This window comes from Haliotis rufescens, unplaced genomic scaffold, assembly GCF_023055435.1.
Source record: "Haliotis rufescens isolate VD_foot unplaced genomic scaffold, xgHalRufe1.0.p SCAF_1, whole genome shotgun sequence".
Classification (NCBI taxonomy): Eukaryota; Metazoa; Mollusca; class Gastropoda; order Lepetellida; family Haliotidae; genus Haliotis; species Haliotis rufescens.
Genome location: NW_025963779.1, coordinates 74,762,040 through 74,782,922, shown reverse-complemented (window position 1 = coordinate 74,782,922; position 20,883 = coordinate 74,762,040). Strand labels below are relative to the sequence as shown.

General features: G+C 39.1%; 1 protein-coding gene across 1 annotated transcript; it reads right to left on the bottom strand.

Annotated features, from left to right (window-relative positions):
• Positions 1-502: 502 nt before the first annotated feature.
• On the bottom strand, positions 503-16,124 carry LOC124146802 (protein ABHD13-like). Its single transcript, XM_046517259.2, has 7 exons — positions 15,784-16,124; positions 11,622-11,844; positions 10,971-11,071; positions 7,949-8,202; positions 4,705-4,809; positions 3,896-4,003; positions 503-2,920 (listed from the first exon to the last, which is right to left on the bottom strand). Exons 1-7 carry the CDS (start codon positions 16,007-16,009, stop codon positions 2,846-2,848), a joined length of 1,092 nt encoding a protein of 363 aa, XP_046373215.1. The 5' UTR covers positions 16,010-16,124; the 3' UTR covers positions 503-2,845.
• Positions 16,125-20,883: the final 4,759 nt, after the last annotated feature.

The window sequence follows — 20,883 nt, the reverse complement described above, 5'->3', positions numbered from 1 at the left end:
TGAAGTGATGCAGGTCTAAGAGGTTTACCACTTCGGTGAAACCCACGAGCACGGGTATGGTGCTGACAAACCTAGAAACATAATCGGGGCGAACCGGGATTCGAACCCACAATCATAGGTTTCTGGCGTACCCAAGGGACGCAACTCTGCACAGCGAATCGCGGCGCCTAAGACGACTGGGCCACCCGTGCCCCCGGCGCATTAAGAATGAACTTATTATTATTATTATTATTATTATTATTAAGTGACCATAAAACAAATACCGTATTCGACATAATAAGCGCCCATGTCGCTCTCCAAATTAGAAATAGGGGGCTCTTATTAGAATATAATTATGGTGAAAGAGTTGGAAGATCGTAAATTTCGTGGTTTATGCTGACAGCCTGAAATGATATGAAAGAAAAGTCTGTGCGTTTTGTATATTTTTCCAGAATTTAATTTCCCGTAATTAAGGGTGCATATAACACACGAGTGCGTATTATACACAAACAAATAAGTCTTGTGTACATTGATCAATCGGAAGGGTGCTAACTGGGATTGTTTACTAAGCAATATAGTGGCAAATATCGCTGTGGGCACTTATTAGAGCGGGGTGCTTATTACGTCGAATACGGTAGTATGATTACAGAAGCAAAGACACTTATGCGCAAACTGCTTGCATCCATGAAAACACTTTCTATGCTATTTTGCTGTAGCATAAGTAACTGTCTCAATGGCTACCCTGCTTGCAGTTTTAACCGTTTATTTTCCATATATGGCCACAGCGTAAGATATTAAATCAGCTTCCTACACATCATTTTGATTTATTTTTGAGATAATTATTTTCTACAATAATTAATGTGATGTTTTTACATATCTGTATTCATATCATAATAAAGGCCATAATGAACTTCATATGACAAAGAAGAAGATACTTAGAAATGAGGTGAAATGGGCCTTGCAGTCGTGGTCAAGATTATTGCACTTAAACAGCGACATGTAGACAATAATGAACGCTATATGATAACAAAGAAGGAAATGGCCATGCGTTTGTATCTACAAACTGAATCTATCCAGAAAGCACTGGATATTATGCACACTTCTAGCATCTTTCCTACATCTTCACGTCAATTCTATTACATTCACAATAGACTTATGCTTCAGTGTAAAAGAATACAAAGTTGTGGGTTTTCGTGGCTTGTTGAAGATTTTCTCGCACATTTGTGTAGGAAACATATGACATGTATAGTGCTAGAAACAAGCACCTGCCCGTAGGCCCGTAGCAGGTAGATCTCTTGTTTGGCCTGTAGTTTTAAAGTTGTATAGGTTCTTATGGCCTATCTATTTGTCACAATAAGCTGCAGTTTTCTTAAATGAGGGCCTGAAGAGTTTAGGGCCTGCAGCTTCTAAGGTCTGTGGGTTCTGATGGCAGCCAGGCAAGTTTTTCTATTCAAACACTGGTTGTATATCAATCATATCAACACTTACTGGAATTCATCTGACCCCTGCTTCAATGACCTAGTCCATGGCTTCAACTACTGAACATGACTTGTCATTCACTCTGTGCCTGCTCCTGTCATAGACTAGGTATTTCACCTGACTCTCTTGGATGAAGTAGCAACCACAAAGATGACATTCCTGCGACATTGTGCACTGACTGCACTTAGCTTATGTTAGCACAACAATAGTCCGGTAGGGGAACATTTCAGTACACGCTTTAGCCTATTGATGAAATGAGATTCGTGGTCAGCGAGAATTGAATATTGTTTTGCACCACAGTCAGGAATATTGCAGCTGTATCAACCTAATTTGCCCTTCAGTTTTTAAACTCATGTCATTTCCTGACTTGTCTGTCAAACTGATTAGGTAGAAACTGATTACAGGTCAAAACACTCTAAGACTTTCATTTCAACATATATGTCATAGTGTTGTAACATACTTGATAATTTATGCCTCCTAATTAAATCAACATTTAATTCAAGCATTAGATGTTAAAACTTATTTGCCCATTGAACACACAAGCACAACTTAACATGCCTTCCTTGACCTTGACCTTGACCTTGACAGAAGCAATCAAAATCTAATCCTACCCAGACCCTGCTACGTAGGACTCCAGTTATTGTGATCTTAAACTGTATTTATACAGGATTCAAATGGCCATGTTTCTCACTGATCCAAGACAAATGCAAGTTTGTAACTTTTTTCTCCAATAGTAATGTAGTACTATTGATAAAATATTTGTGGACTGGTTACATTAAAATTGTGATGTTTACCCTTGACATGCTTCAATAAAAGTGACCTTGACCTTTAATGGCAAACAATCATATGCCAGAAAAAATCCGAATAAAGAACTAGGTGATTAATGTAAAGATTAATGTATTGTGAACATGTTTGCGAAAATGGACAGTCAATTGACTCACAACCCCATTTCTGATAGCTGTCATAGCGGCCATTTTGAATGGCCAAAAGAATATTAGTAAAATACCCCCAACCACATCCCGTGACTTCCATCACAGCAGCTGATGTCCCACCTGTAGGAGAAACAAGTACACAAATACCAGAAAAAGACGATACAAAAACACCAGATACTCCCGAGTGGTCTGCTACACAGCTGTCCTAGCTGCCTTTACCTGTTCCCTCACACCGAGCACTGGCGGATCCAGGAGATCCAGAGGGGAGATGCTGTGGGACGCACGTACCCCATTTTTCAGACACCTCACATGTTAACTGCACTCTCGACGACTTAAGTACAGTGAGCATACACCCACCCTATCCCCTTTTCAAAATCCTGTAATCCTGTACGCCTCTGCCGAGATATTCATGGCTGAAAGTTGTCCTCCTTATTTACATTACAATGAGCCATACATCAGACATTCTTCACTCCCTTCTCCATATGAACTGCTATACTGTGGCCGGAGTCGTGTGCTGGACGCTCGCACACCTGAAACAGATTTCTGGACTTCACCACACGAAGTTGACGAGATACCCAACAGTGGCGGCATGGCCATACCAATCATCATTGTATTTGTTTAATTTCAATAAAATGCATTTCATTAAATTGACCTTATCTGACATGGCCTGACATGATTTCCCTTGTTTTCTGAAGTTTTTGTTGGTTAAATTTTGGTAGGTGATATGTGAGAAAAAAATTAAATAACTAAAAAAAATTTCAGGTTAGGCTAAAAAAATAATAGTCACTGCCCGCATCATCATAAAGTCCGCTGCATGTTTAATTTTTATTTCCATTTCCCCCAAAATAAAAAAAATCCAAAGACTTAAAAACAATGTGATCCCATATAGCACACAGTTACTTCCCTTTATATGTGGACTGCTTTCAAGCGCATCTTGTGCTATTGTCATTGCGGCAATAGGAGTTTGTATGCTTGTTTATGTAGAGAGGCCCCTTCCCAGGTTGATGGTACACAACTGTTTATTTGGTTACATACTAGTTTGAACAAGCAAAAAAACAAACAAACACCCGCCCTCTCGCACTATATTTTGAAAAGTCATTGCCAGAGAACAAATTCTTTTTTACCCAATTGTAAATAGACTGCAGTTTATTCTATAATATAAGAAAGCTCCACGATAAATCGCAAAGAACAATGAATGAAGCATGTCAAAGTGGTGGTCTTAACTGTTCTGTGCAAACATATGATGACAATGTATGAATTATCTTCCAGCAGTATACTTTTTATCAATTTGATATGCAATGCACATATCAAGACAACAGTCTTTCACTTTAGTGAACGAGTGTGTTTTACACCGTTTTGAAAAGCATTTAATTTGTATCAGCAGGTGTCAGCTAAATGTGGAAAGCCTGAAGTGATGCGAGTACTCGACATTTACCATTTTGGTGAAAGACACAGGTATGGTGATGACAAACAAAAGATGATTCAGTGGATCATTCAAGCCTTACCTCCTTGAGAAAACTGTGCCAGGCTTCATAGTAGCCCGGACTCATCCAGGTCTCGTTGTGAGACCCCCCTGGGAACCGACTGATTCTCTTCAGAGGGCTGCTTGAACTCTGACAAACACATCACAGACACATAGACATATGACATGTTAAGAGATGAGAAGTTTCTTTCAATCATCCAATGTTTCAAATTGTTCTGTAAACAGATTTTTCGACGACTCAATTCCCACATTACTTCATGAGCATCGATCCACGCAATTGGGATACTATGACATGCATCTACCAAGTCAGCGAGTCTGACCACTTGATCCCGTTAGTCGCCTCTTACGACAAGCATATTCGCCTTTTACTAATGAATAAGTAGTCATTTTACATCATATTTTCCCAGATGACTAGCGACGGTGTCTAACCCGGGTAATATTTCATGCTAGTGAGTGAGTATGGTTTTACGCCGCTTTTAGCAATATTCCAGCAATATCATGGCGGAGGACACCAGATATGGGCTTCACACAATGTACCCATGTCAGGAATCGAGCCCAGGTCTTTGGCTTGACAAGCAAACGCTTTAACCACTAGGCTTCCTGACTGTCCCTATTTGCTGTTAAATTCCACACTCAGCCATTGGCAAGGTACATGATGGTAGCTTGTAAATAATCATGTATCAGTACTAGCACTGGGAGCAGTACTAATCTGGAAGTTGAAATACATTTTTGTTCTCGCGACCACCTACATTGAATTTTAGGCCAGAATGTTTGTCAACTAACTAATAAGAATTAATAGTCTGAAGTGATGGACATAGCATCTGCTCCTACCTCGAACAGATCCGTCATCATCCGTGGCGGAATCAGCTGGTCTCCGAGCCCAGAGAGGAAAAGGATAGGAAGACATAATTTGTCAAGCCGCTTCTTGGACGGGTACTGAAACAGTGTATAACATGGTACAACAAGATACATGATACAAAGAGGCTTTGAGAGCAGTCAATACAACATCACTAATTACTTGCTCACCTCTACAGTAAAACATACATCAAACACATAGTAGGGACATCACTCATAAACAAAAGAGCAGAATAAAACATTGCCAAATACAATCCTGCTAACAAAATATATCTCAGGGACCAAGATAATATTGTTAAACCATTGGGTATTTACTCATGTGTTATCATTCACATTGGGTATTTACTCATGTTATCATTCATGTTTGGTATATACTCATTTTATCAATCACATTGGGTATTTCCTCGTGTTATCATTCAGATTTGGTATTTACTCATGTTATCATTCACATTGGGTATTTTCTCATGTTATCATTCACATTGGGTATTTACTCATGTTATCATTCACATTGGGTATTTACTCATTTTATCATTCACATTGGGTTTTTTGTCGTGTTATCATTCACATTGGGTATTTACTCATGTGTTATCACTTACTTTGGGTATTTTCTCATGTTATCATTCATGTTTGGTATTTACTCATTTTATCATTCACATTGGGGATTTACTCATGTGTTAGCACTTACTTTGGGTATTTACTCGTGTTATCATTCACATTGGGTATTTACTCATGTTATCACTCACATTGGGTATTTACTCATGTTATTCACATTGAGTATTTACTCATGTTATCATTCATATTGGGTATTTACTCATGTTATCATTCAAATTGGGTATTTACTCATGTTATCATTCACACTGGGTATTTACTCATGTTATCATTCACATTGGTTATTTACTCATGTTATCATTCACATTGGTTATTTACTCATGTTATCATTCACAGTGGGTATATACTCATGTTATCATTCACATTGGTTATTTACTCATGTTATCATTTACATTGGGTATTTACTCATGTTATCATTCACATTGGGTATTTACTCATGTTATCACTCACATTGGGTATTTACTCATGTTATCATTCACATTGGGTATTTACTCATGTTATCACTCACATTGGGTATTTAATCCTGTGTTATAATTCACATTGGGTATTTACTCATGTGTTATAATTCACATTGGGTATTTACTCATGTGTTATAATTCACATTGGGTATTTACTCATGTGTTATAATTCACATTGGGTATTTACTCATGTGTTATCACTCACACTGGGTCTTACTCGTGTTATCATTCACATTAGGTATTGACAGGTTTCTTTGGGTATTCAATACATACTGAACTAATTAAGTTAGGGATCATGAATAATATTGGGCATATTTTTATGAAACTGCATGCTCAGTCTTCACTACAAAAGAATATCCCCCAAAATATTTATGATCTGACTTTTTTGGTTCAGTATATATTCTTAAACCAGAGGACATTTTTAAAATTATGCTGTTTCAGGTAACTTCTCATTTTCTTGTGTTCATATGCTGCCCTAAGTATGTCACATGTTGAAGAAGTTTACAATAGCGATACGTCAGTTACAATAATTGACACATTGCCCTTCTGTGCATTCTTCACTGCAGGAAAACTTATGTATAGGTGATGCTTGCATTTGATCAGTAAATATAAGATAGCTATGCAATAAATCACAAAGAACAATGAAGTGTGGTTTATTTCACATGTTCTATCATGACGTCATTTCTGGAGATTTGAATATGTGCTCGTAACTTGATGATGTTCTATCATGGCGTCATTTCTGGAGATTCGATTATATGCGCTTGCAACTTGATGACGTCATATATTGGACGACGTTATTTTTTACTAGTGTCCAGTAAGTTGTTGCCCATACGTGTAGCTGGGTAACACAGATAACGCGATTGCCGAACAATCACATCTTAAAGCAATGGAGATATGACAATCAGTATTGAGAGAAAAGGTACAGGTAATCAACGTAAGGATTGTGAAAATATGCGGGAAATACCAACTGTACATAAATTGACTTGTCCGACATTGTGAGTACATTTCTATTGAGGGAGTCATCCTTATTTAATTATGGGTAACTATTTTTAAAGCGTGCACATTTTATCAGTATCCTTTAAGAGACTGTACATAATGTTGATATCCTTTTTCTTATCTTATATAAGAAATAAATGACTCGTGGTCGTTGTTTATTGTTCAATAAAACACTGCAGGGAGAATAAACAACTGGATGGATGCAACCCTCATGGCTTACTCTCCCCGCAGTTTTTTATTGTATGATAAACAACGACCACGAGTCATTTATTTCTTAAATAAAGATGTGAAAAGATATTCTGGTATGCAAGCTGAAAAGGCTACACTGGATAATTACGCAGTGTGTGGTAATACTTTGGGGTTTTGAAAGTTTTCATGTGTTTTTGCATGCAAGCAACTCAACATTGTGTTATGCTGATCTATTTGGAGTATTTTAGGCAAATACACAGCTTATCTTGACCTCTGATATCTTCCGACCCATGAAGATCCAGGGTAGAATAGGTCTTCAGCAACCCATGCTTGCTGTAAAAGGCGACTATGCTGGTCATAAAAGGTGACTAACACGATCGGGTGGTCAGGCTCGATGACTTGGTTGATGCAGTCATCGATCCCAATTGCGTGGATCGATGTTCATGATATCAATCACTGAATTGTCTGGTCCAGACTGGATTATTTACAGACCTTCGTCATATAGCTGGAATATTGCTGAGTGCGGTGTGAAACAACCAACCAATCTGACATCTTCCATGATGTCATGCACATTGAACCTTAACAATTATCATTTCACCTTTACCAGTTTACATGAACACTTGGTATCATCAATATTTGATAGTGATTCATAAACACATGCGTAAATTACAGTCAGAAATTCGGAATCATACAATCGATTCTCCTTTTAATAGAAATTTCTTTTGATTATGGAAATGTTTTTGTTGCTTATATTTATACAGTGAAAGCCATGTTCAACGAATGAAGAACCCCAAAGTAAAACAGGAACACCATTACCATGACAACAAAACACAATAGCAACAACAGAATTATACTGGTAAAGTCGGTCAAAAACATTCCCTAGTAATATGAAAAACTGGATTGATCATTTAACAGGTCAATTTATTCACCCTTTCTTTTAGCATTTCTCTTTATCTTAAGGCACTCACCTGATTTTTGAAACACCATGATGGCAAATAATCCAAAATTTTGAAATTAAATAAAACTCTTGCTATATCTGGCAGTGAGGTGAAGGTATTCTCCACTATCAGGCCAGCAACACAGCTGCTGTAGGATGGCTTGGAAACAAGGTTTATTGCAACAGCTCCGCCTAAGGAACGTCCAAATATGAATATTTTCCGTTTATTTATATCGCTCCTGTTGAGGATGAAGTCGACTGCTGCCTCTGCATCATCATACATTCCTGAAGAGATAGTAAGACGATGATGACAAGAGAGTTAACAATGATGACAAGATAGTGAGACGATGATGACAAGAGAGTTAACAATGATGACAAGATAGTGAGACGATGATGACAAGAGAGTTAACAATGATGACAAGATAGTGAGATGATGATGACAAGAGAGTTAACAATGATGACAAGATAGTGAGACAATGATGCTGATAGAGTTACACAATGATGCCAAGAGAGTTACACAATGATGCTGATAGAGTTACACAATGATGCCAAGAGAGTTACACAATGATGCTGATAGAGTTACACAATGATGCCAAGAGAGTTACACAATGATGCTGATAGAGTTACACAATGATGCCAAGAGAGTTACACAATGATGCTGATAGAGTTACACAATGATGCCAAGAGAGTTACACAATGATGCTGATAGAGTTACACAATGATGCCAAGAGAGTTACACAATGATGCTGATAGAGTTACACAATGATGCCAAGAGAGTTACACAATGATGCTGATAGAGTTACACAATGATGCCAAGAGAGTTACACAATGATGCTGATAGAGTTACACAATGATGCCAAGAGAGTTACACAATGATGCCAAGAGAGTTACACAATGATGCCAAGAGAGTTACACAATGATGCCAAGAGAGTTACACAACGACAAGATAGTGAGACAATGATGCCAAGAGAGTTACACAATGATGCCAAGAGAGTTACACAATGATGCCAAGAGAGTTACACAACGACAAGATAGTGAGACAATGATGCCAAGAGAGTTACACAATGATGCCAAGAGAGTTACACAATGATGCCAAGAGAGTTACACAACGACAAGATAGTGAGACAATGATGCCAAGAGAGTTACACAATGATGCCAAGAGAGTTACACAATGATGCCAAGAGAGTTACACAATGACAAGATAGTGAGACAATGATGCCAAGAGAGTTACATAATGATGCCAAGAGAGTTACACAATGACAAGATAGTGAGACAATGATGCCAAGAGAGTTACACAATGATGACAAGATAGTGAGACAATAATGCAAGAGAGTTACACAATGAAGACGAGAGAGTTACACAATGATGCTGATAGAGTTACACAATGATGCCAAGAGAGTTACACAATGATGCTGATAGAGTTACACAATGATGCTGATAGAGTTACACAATGATGCCAAGAGAGTTACACAATGATGCTGATAGAGTTACACAATGATGCCAAGAGAGTTACACAATGATGCTGATAGAGTTACACAATGATGCCAAGAGAGTTACACAATGATGCCAAGAGAGTTACACAATGACAAGATAGTGAGACAATGATGCCAAGAGAGTTACACAATGATGCCAAGAGAGTTACACAATGATGCCAAGAGAGTTACACAATGATGCCAAGAGAGTTACACAATGATGCCAAGAGAGTTACACAATGATGCCAAGAGAGTTACACAACGACAAGATAGTGAGACAATGATGCCAAGAGAGTTACACAATGATGCCAAGAGAGTTACACAATGATGCCAAGAGAGTTACACAACGACAAGATAGTGAGACAATGATGCCAAGAGAGTTACACAATGATGCCAAGAGAGTTACACAATGATGCCAAGAGAGTTACACAATGACAAGATAGTGAGACAATGATGCCAAGAGAGTTACATAATGATGCCAAGAGAGTTACACAATGACAAGATAGTGAGACAATGATGCCAAGAGAGTTACACAATGATGACAAGATAGTGAGACAATAATGCAAGAGAGTTACACAATGAAGACGAGAGAGTTACACAATGATGCTGATAGAGTTACACAATGATGCCAAGAGAGTTACACAATGATGCTGATAGAGTTACACAATGATGCTGATAGAGTTACACAATGATGCCAAGAGAGTTACACAATGATGCTGATAGAGTTACACAATGATGCCAAGAGAGTTACACAATGATGCTGATAGAGTTACACAATGATGCCAAGAGAGTTACACAATGATGCCAAGAGAGTTACACAATGACAAGATAGTGAGACAATGATGCCAAGAGAGTTACACAATGATGCCAAGAGAGTTACACAATGATGCTGATAGAGTTACACAATGATGCCAAGAGAGTTACACAATGATGCCAAGAGAGTTACACAATGATGCTGATAGAGTTACACAATGATGCCAAGAGAGTTACACAATGACAAGATAGTGAGACAATGATGCCAAGAGAGTTACACAATGATGACAAGATAGTGAGACAATAATGCAAGAGAGTTACACAATGATGCCAAGAGAGTTACACAAAGAAGCTGAGATAGTGGAGGTTGACAACAAGAGTGTTACACAATGATGACGAGAGAGTTACACAATGATGCCAAGAGAGTTACACAAAGAGGCTGAGATAGTGGAGGTTGACAACAAGAGTGTTACACAATGATGACGAGAGAGTTACACAATGATGCCAAGAGAGTTACACAAAGAGGCTGAGATAGTGGAGGTTGACAACAAGAGTGTTACACAATGATGACGAGATAGTGAGATGATTTTATCAGAAATTTTGTTGTTTGTCTTTGGCATGTTGAGCTAAACAAGGGTCCCCTCATTTCCTTTCACAACAATAACTTATCTACGCTAAATCTACAGCCACATTTTACACTACACTGCATGAAGGACGATAGGCCTGTTCAGAAAGGAAGTTATGACAGCGATCAAATGTATGTTGGTGCTATGATCGGTTATCAGTACAATTGAGTCTGGTGTTGACCTGATGACAGGTTCTACCTACCATGTTCAGAGGGTGATCCATCACTTTTTCCATATCCCCGATACTCCACCATAACAACATTGCATTTACAAGCTGAATACAGACCAAGGATGTTCATCAACCTGAAACCCACAACAATAGATTATCTTCACTCAATCCATCACAACAGTAGATTATCTTCACTCATTCCATCACAATAGATTATCTTCACTCAATCCATCACAACAGTAGATTATCTTCACTCATTCCATCACAACAGTAGACTATCTTCACTCATTCCATCAAAATAGACTATCTTCACTCATTCAATGATTCTATGATTCATAATCAACCAAGTAACCAAGCCTGACCACTCAATGCATTAGTCTCCTTTCACTACAAGGACAGGTACTGTCACTTATTCTAACACAGAATCTCCACAGGGTTTGCCGACCAATGAATAAATACTGGGCACCATTCAACAAAGCGATCTTAGCACTAAGACGACCGTAAGTCCCACACTTTAACATAGACTTATGACAATCGCAGCGCTCTGATCGCTTTGTGGAACGGACCCCAGGACAGGCAAATGAGTGGGGTATGATGACAATCAGGCAAGTAAACATTTCTAAAACTCTAATTTAGCTTATGAATGGCAAGAATACTCTTCATCAATAAATGTGCTACAATCACCTATGTCCAATATTCCCTGCATTTCCATGGAAGAAAACAACAGTTGGCACATCAAGGTGGGATTGCTTCACCAGCACCACGTTGATCTGTGTGCCGTCTCGGGTCTTCACAAAATGATTCTCATATGGTAGATGGAGTATCCCAGGCAGCTCGACGTACATCCGGGAGTGGGGAGGCTGGTCCGGGTGGTACAGAAGCATGTCCTGAGCATTGTAGAACAACCCTGAAATCAACAGTAGGAAGAAATGTACAGTTCGACGTACATCCGGGAGTGGGGAGGCTGGTCCAGGTGGTACAGAAGCATGTCCTGAGCATTGTAGAACAACCCTGAAATCAACAGTAGGAAGAAATGTACAGCTCAACGTACATCCGGGAGTGGGGAGGCTGGTCCAGGTGGTACAGAAGCATGTCCTGAGCATTGTAGAACAACCCTGAAATCAACAGTAGGAAGAAATGTACAGTTCGACGTACATCCGGGAGTGGGGAGGCTGGTCCAGGTGGTACAGAAGCATGTCCTGAGCATTGTAGAACAACCCTGAAATCAACAGTAGGAAGAAATGTACAGTTCGACGTACATCCGGGAGTGGGGAGGCTGGTCCAGGTGGTACAGAAGCATGTCCTGAGCATTGTAGAACAACCCTGAAATAAACAGTAGGAAGAAATGTACAGCTCGACGTACATCCGGGAGTGGGGAGGCTGGTCCAGGTGGTACAGAAGCATGTCCTGAGCATTGTAGAACAACCCTGAAATCAACAGTAGGAAGAAATGTACAGCTCAACGTACATCCGGGAGTGGGGAGGCTGGTCCGGGTGGTACAGAAGCATGTCCTGAGCATTGTAGAACAACCCTGAAATCAACAGTAGGAAGAAATGTACAGTTCAACGTACATCCGGGAGTGGGGAGGCTGGTCCAGGTGGTACAGAAGCATGTCCTGAGCATTGTAGAACAACCCTGAAATCAACAGTAGGAAGAAACGTACAGCTCGACGTAAATCTAGGAGTGGGGAGGCTGGTCCGGATGGAACAGAAGCATGTCCTGAGCATTGTAGAACAACCGCTAAATCAACAGTAGGAAGAAATGTACAGCTCAACGTACATCCTTGAGTGGGGAGGCTGGTCCGGGTGGAACAGAAGCATTTCCTGAGCATTGTAGAACAACCGCTTAATCAACAGTAGGAAGAAATGTACAGCTCAACGTACATCCGGGAGTGGGGAGGCTGGTCCGGGTGGAACACAAGCATTTCCTGAGCATTATGTGACAATCTACATTTACAGACATGATTTAGGACAGACCTTTTTTACCGATTTTTTGCCTAAAATTGGGCAAAAAAAAATTAAAAAGAAAAAGTTAAATACAGCTTGTTTTGGGAAAAGATGTAACCATGGTAACTGGGATGGTGCACAGATACCAGATTTACAAGAATGGCAAGGCTAAAATGATCCACTGATGTTTCTCTCAACGGTACAACACATACCAGCATCCATGCTTATTTAAAATGCATCGTCAGTGATCATTTCATAACTTGTTTTAACTTTAGATGGTTGACAAACCAATCTCATCAAAATCAGATCTTAGTTCTCGCTACCGCTAAACAAAGATCTCAAGACATCTCATTATGGGTCACGTCAGAATGACCTTTCATCCAACCAATCAGAGCATCGCTTACCAGATCAGGAAAGCAATAGTCGGTATGCATTTTCTAATCATGCAGCCTCAAAATGGTTAACATGGGGAATTCCGAACAACAGATGGGATAAATAGCCCTTGGAAAGTACTGCCAAACAATCTTATCAATCTATTAGACATTCCAGAATGTTCTTCTGTTCAGTATTCAAAATTTGAATCAATATTTTTCAAAGGTAGTCTGAGTGGAAGTCGCCAGTTTGAAACTAGTGGCGTTAAGTTCAAGAAAGCTGCTTTCTAATTGGCTGATGTCAACTTCTTTTTAGTCATTTAAGTGGTTGGTCAAAGTTCAAGAAAGGCCATTTTGATGTGACCCATAATGGAATGTCCTCTGATCTTTGTTTAGCAGTAGCGAGCACTAAGATCTGATTTTAATGTACTAGACCGAACAAAATGTTACTAGACTCAGTCTTTGGACTAGTATCTAAAGTTTCAGAGTGAGTATATAAAGCTGCATGGTTAGAAACTGAAGTAACATTTAAGTGTTATCAAGTACATAACAGCAAATCATGAAATGGCTACCTGCTTGGACGAGGTGAAATGGGATTTAACATCTATTTTGAGTTATGTCACTTAAATAGCGATGTGCACCCATTCATGTCTATTTGTAGCGGCACTTATCCTGACTATCGGTAATACTGATTTTATACTGCTATCCCACTGAGTAACCATGCCACAGTTTAACACAGTTACCTTACTCAGACAAAGTATACTGACTCCATGTCGACCAATCATTAACATCTATTCGTATGACATGCCAGGGATGAAACCACTGACCTTCTGCTCTCCGGGCAGACACTCTATCCACTAGAGCATGGCCACAGAGGAAGTCTCCTGGATGGACTAGATGAGGTGTGAATACACAGGTTACATATTTGGACCTTTTCACTGACTGAGAAATGTAAAATATATAAAACAGAGCACTTCCAAATTTGTTTACTTAGCAAGAAAGGCATTGGCATGATCATGCTTATGATAACATTATCAATATTTATCATGTTTATTAATAAAGATTAACCATTACAAAAGCACTGCCTCTCAAAGTGAGGAGACTTTCTCATTTTGCTTTCATGTTAGGACGATAAGACACAGCGTTATTAGAGACCTGGCTGGTATAAGGGACCCAGAGTGCATTAGAAGAGTTCATATAGATGTGATCGATCGGCAGCCATTTTTTATGAATCGATATATAGGCATGTATTCATACGTTTTTTTTGTGAAAAGGCTTAATATATTTGAAAGTGGTTTCCGTAGCAAAATGGAAACCTCTTTTTAACCAGTCAGAAACTAGCATTCATCAATGTCATGGTAGAATCAGATACAATTGCTTGACTTTGTGTGAAGAGTGCTGTTTTAGGATTGGATGTGATACCCCAGTGTAATGCTCACCCATCACTGATCTTGCTTGACCCTATCATGTTACTATCTTTAGGGTTTCATATGATCATTATGATGCATGACATACGTTTGGGCCAAAAAATACTTCAATATGCATCATTGATGCAACTCATAAGAAAATGTATTATTATTGTTATTGATCAGGGATTTTGTGCAACATATTACAGTCAAGAGATCACAATGTCAAAGTGAATAATATGCAGACAATATGATATTCAAAACATCAGTCTGTATGGCAGTAGTTATACAAATTAGGATTCAGGACCGGTAACTCGGGTACTCAAGTCAGGTGGGTACTGTGTGACCCGGGTACCCACAGGACAACCTGGACCTGTGGTTAGTCACGTGATTATATTGACTAATGGCAAAAATTATATAGAACTCTATGGTTATACACTATAAGTGACAATTGTTCACATTTCTTTCTATGCACACGTTCCTTCTGACTTTATATGTTTGCATAAAGATAAAACTTCAGTCAACTTCAGTGTATGCATGACCAGATCGGTTTATACGTCTATCTAAATATACTTTGACAGGAGTACGGTGAAACGTTTCCCAATCAGACATTTTGTCCCCATCTCTTGAGACCTACAGCGGGTACCTGGGTAGGGTCGGGTAATAGGGCGTGGGTACCCGCGTAGTAAATTTGGACTCGTCCCAGCCCTAATACATATTGCATTTTTCATACACTCTGGTATCATATATTGTAAAGAGTGGATGTTGATCAGAAACGGGACATAGGGGCTAAGGATAGAATTGGGGGTAACATACCCTACCCCTAATACTACGGATCGAGCAAAATCAATGAAACAAGAACCACAACCGGCAGCTTAGTCGAAATTCGTGATGGGATCTGACAGTTAAGACATGACCGGCATATGTAGGTACCTACATGTGTGCCCTGTCATCTTCAGTCTGGCCAGTGTATTTTCTCACAATGACAAAGCATTGAATTGTAATAGCGCATCCTATAGCTGCTACCTAAGGGGCTACATGGACGAGAAGCATATTGTATCAATACTGTCAAACCGTAGTGTAAAATCCCTACAAAACACAGAAAAGAAACAATCCTGTTTACCTAAAAGTGCTATGACAAGAAGAAATGACGCCAGCATTCCCCCTTCAAACCAAAACACCAGAAGGATAATTAGAAGCGCTGTACTGCAGAGCTTCCAAAATCTGGTCATCACAGCCAAAACAAGTCGGCTTATCAACTCGATCATGGCAAACCCTGCTCCAACTCGTCTCTTCTTCGTCTCCGCCATTTCCTCGGTTTCTTTTTTATCTAACTCGGAGTCACTCATAGCCCAAATTAACCATTGGTAAATCAGTATAGTTATAGGATTTGTGCAACAGATATGGAGCAAAATGTATACATTCGGAAACAAACGCTAGGAGGCAGACATGTTGAATTGGAAATGTAAAGCTGTCTCTTTGAGTGCGTACGAAACTAGGCATATCGAAAGACATCAAGTTTCGTTTAATTGTTATGAAATTGAAAAAAGTTATTTAATTATTTATCAGTACGAACTCATAGCTTTTCATTTTCTGTTAAACGTGTTGGTTTCGTAAATAGGGCACGGCGGTGCACTTGCAATAATGTACTGTAAGTATACTATCCGGCCGGACGTTATAATATCAGACATACGCGGATCGAGAGAGGGGTGAAGGGATGCAGCATTTTCCATGCATGCCTTAGACTATGTCATAATCAATTTATGATTACGTTTCATCTTTAATTTCAAGATTCTTTTAAGGCATGTGATGTTGGATATAGTGTGCATGTCAGAAAACTCAACAGACTAACACCGAAACCTGCATTGTCACTCGAAAATGTTTGTATTTTTTCAAAAAGGTGTTTCATTTTTAATTTCAAGATTCTTTTAAGGCATGTGATGTTGGATATAGTGTGCATGTCAGAAAACTCAACAGACTAACACCGAAACCTGCATTGTCACTCGAAAATGTTTGTATTTTTTCAAAAAGGTGTTTCATTTTTAATTTCAAGATTCTTTTAAGGCATGTGATGTTGGATATAGTGTGCATGTCAGAAAACTCAACAGACTAACACCGAAACCTGCATTGTCACTCGAAAATGTTTGTATTTTTTCAAAAAGGTGTAAAAGATTTAGCCAACCCCGAGATAGTAAAGAGGAGCCAAGTGCTAACAGAGTATAGACGGGGGAACTAGAAATATGTCAAATTTATCATAGATTGTTTCTTTGTGTTTGGTAAACTGCAATATAAATTTGTCTATTTCCCACTGTCACATATTCTTTTTGTCCCCAAACGGATACATCGTAATGAAAAAAATGGCAGAAACATTTTGCACCGTCGTTATCTAACCCTTGTGCTCACCGTGTTTTCAGAACTTTGGAATAAAAACATTTTGGGGGGTGAAGAATCTGTTTCTGAAATAAAAGCGACAAAACCCTTTTCATATTCATAACAAATTTCTACCAAAAAACACAGAGTCGATTGTACGATTTCGACTCTATCATGGGTATGTGTTTATGGATCACTATCAAATAGTGTTCGCGAAAAGGGGAGCGTATCCTGCCGCATCTATGGCATCCGTCACAATATTATATAGGTGAGGTGAGGTGAAATGGGGTTTAAAGTCGCGTCCAAGATTATTGCACTTATATAGCGACGTGCATGTACGTATGTGTGTTTGTGTTGCTGCTTGTACTAGTCCGGACCGATGCCGATTTATAGTGCTAGCTCACTGAGATACCATGCCGCAGTTTAACATGAATACCCCACTCAGACACAGTATACTGACTCCGAGCCGACCAGTCCTTGTTTTAGCCACTTCATGCCTAGCGCCAGACAGGGTAACAACAAGTACCATCTTTTAACGTCTTTTTGGTATGACGCGGCCGGGGATCGAACCCCGGACCTTTCCCTCTCCGGGCGGACGCTCTACCACTAGACCACGGAGGCTGTCCAATATTATATAGACCAGACACATGTAGTACATGATACAGACAGTAATGTTGATGCACATGCGACAGGCTGCCCAGAATAGATCTCTATGTGAAGTAGAAACTGAGAAATTTTCAACTGTCCAACTTCATATAAATTTTTATCAATAATCTGATGCAGGTGCATGTTATATGGTGCAGGTGCGAAATCACATAGTTGGAAAACCTGACTCATGTCATACCTCTATAAAAGGTAAGATATGACAGCTTGCACTTAGGCTAGGTTAGACTTTTAAGTCGATTAAGTCTTTGATAGGCATTTGGAAGAACATGAATACAGAACACTTTTATGGATAACTTCTTTTTATTCTTTGTAACGACGTTTTAGGGATACTTCTTGCCCCTCGAATACTGAGTTTGTTAGTTACAATTTCGGCTGACCTGTCCCTCTTTGGTACTCATATGTGTGTGTGAGTAGGGTACACATATCTATGGTGAGTTTTAGTTTTGATAAACTTTCTCTTTTGTTTTGATAGGATTTCTATTTTCGTATTGATATGAATTCATATTATATTTTTTTGAAATTTATAGATTTTCTTTGGCAGCTCTGTTTATATACGTTATACTGACCGTCTCTCAGAAATAGAGTTACTTTGCCCTTCGCTATTGCATCTTTTGGCTTCAGGAGATCTACGACAGATAGCGGATCTAACTGCAATTCTTGTTTTAACCGAGCCCGGGCTGGGGCATGATCTTGACATTCCAGTAACAAGTAGTATTCACGTTGATTGCTAGATGGGTATACCTTGTCACAGTGCTTCTTGTGACCGAGTGTGAGGTGTGAGATGACTATTTCATCATTTCATTTCATTTGAGTGTGAGTATGGCTTTTAGTACATTGCAGTTTGAATTCTGAATAACCATCTGCCGATCTAACTTCCGTTCCATTGGGCTTGCAATTTTGGGGCTATGGAGGCGATACAACCGATGGCAGCCATTGTGGGATGATGAAATCAAATCATTTGCTCTCTGCTTGAAGTTTTGGACAACCGCCAAAAAGTGCCCACGTCAGATATTCTGTCTTGTCAGCTAATAACAGAGTTGAGAATTTTACAATCTCGGTTCGAACGAGCAAAACATGCGCATGTGTATTTTGTTCGGTTTTCATTTGTTCATACGGATGTTTACTAATTTCCCAAACTGTGACTGTCAATGGGCCGCGTGGACTGAATAAAGAACAGTGTTAGTTGACATGGGACCGGTGAAGATCCGGGATAGAATAGGTCTTCAGCAACCTATGCTTGTCGTAAGAGGCGACTAACGGGATCGGGTGGTCAGACTCGCTGACTTGGTTGATGCATGTCATCGTGTTCCAATTGCGTAGATCGATGCTCATGATGTAAACCACTGGATTGTCTGGTCCAGACTCAATTATTTACAGACCGCCGTCATATCGCTGGAATATTGCTGAGTGCGACGTTAAACAGCAAACAAACAAACAAACAAATCGTTTTCGGGGAATTGATAAAAGTAGTTTTCTCTGAGTTTAAAGGTTGTTGTGTGTTTTCTTATTTCAAAAGCGATATAAATGTTTACTTGAATTATACATGTTTCAATTTAAAACATACTTACATTGCTGTCCCTTGAAGCAGCGTTTAATGGGTTAATTCTAAAGACGTTTTATTTGCATAGATCACAAATAATTATGTATTAGCAGCAAACTTAACTTCAACCGTTACTTTGCAAAATACCTCAATTTGAATGGTCGGTCAGCGGTTTCAAATCACAAAATATATCTCTATTTGAATAAAAGCGTCAAAACCATTTCCATAATGACAAGAAACCTCTTCTACAGAGTCTATTGTACGATTTTATATATATCACAATCACGTGTTTATGAATCACTGTGAAATAGTGATGATACCAGGTGTCCGCGAAAGGTAAACGTATCCTGATCAATCGGTGGCACCCGTCACAATACGTGCAGAGGCAAGTCAATTGTTCACCTGAAAATATGGCGGATATACCGCTTAAACATTCCACAGAAGCGCATATTGTGTTTTTGCTGTGTGCTGCGCTAACGTACTAGCCTAACTGTTATTCACTGACAGGTTGCCTCGCTGTGTTATTCACTTACTCACTGATTGTGGATTTTTACTCGCTGACTACGTTATTCACTTAATTACTCACTTGTGTTACTCACTCATTGCTTCACTTATTTTGTTACTCATCTACTCCTTGACTACGTTATTCTTGTACTCACTGAGTATGTTAATCACGTACTAACTGCCGTACTGACTGTGTTATTCACTTACTGCCTCACTGAATGTGGTATTCACTGCCTCACGGACTGTGTTATTCAAGTACACATTGCCTTACTGAATGTAATATTCATTTACTGCCTCACTAAATGTGCTATTCATTTACTGCCTCACTGAATGTATTATTCATTTACTGCCTCACTAAATGTGCTATTCATTTACTGCCTCACTAAATGTGCTATTCATTTACTGCCTCACTGAATGTGCTATTAACTTACACTCTGCCTTACTTAATGTGTTATTCACTTACACTCTGTTGCCTGTGTTATTCACTGCCTCATTGAATGTGTTTTTCACTTACTGCCTCACTGAATGTGTTTTTCACTTACACACTGCCTCAATGAATGTGCCATTTACTTACTGCCTTACTGAATGTGTTATTAACTTACTGCCTTACTGAATGTGTTATTCTCTTACTGCCTTACTGAATGTGTTATTCACTTACTGCCTTACTGAATGTGTTATTCACTTACTGCCTTACTGAATGTGCTATTCACTTACTGCCTCACTGAATGTGTTATTCACCTACACACTGCCTCATTGAATGTGTTATTAACTTACTGCCTCACTAAATGTGTTATTTACACACTGCCTCACTGAATGTGTTATTTACACACTGCCTCACTGAATGTGTTATTCACTTACTGCCTCACTAAATGTGTAATTTACACACTGCCTCACTGAATGTGTTATTTACACACTGTCTCACTGAATGTGTTATTTACACACTGCCTCACTGAATGTGTTATTCACTTACTGCCTCACTGAATGTGTTATTTACACACTGCCTCACTGAATGTGTTATTCACTTACTGCCTAACTAAATGTGCTACTCACTTACTGCCTTACTGAATGTGTTATTCACTTACTGCCTTACTGAATGTGCTATTCACTTACTGCCTTACTGAATGTGTTATTCACTTACTGCCT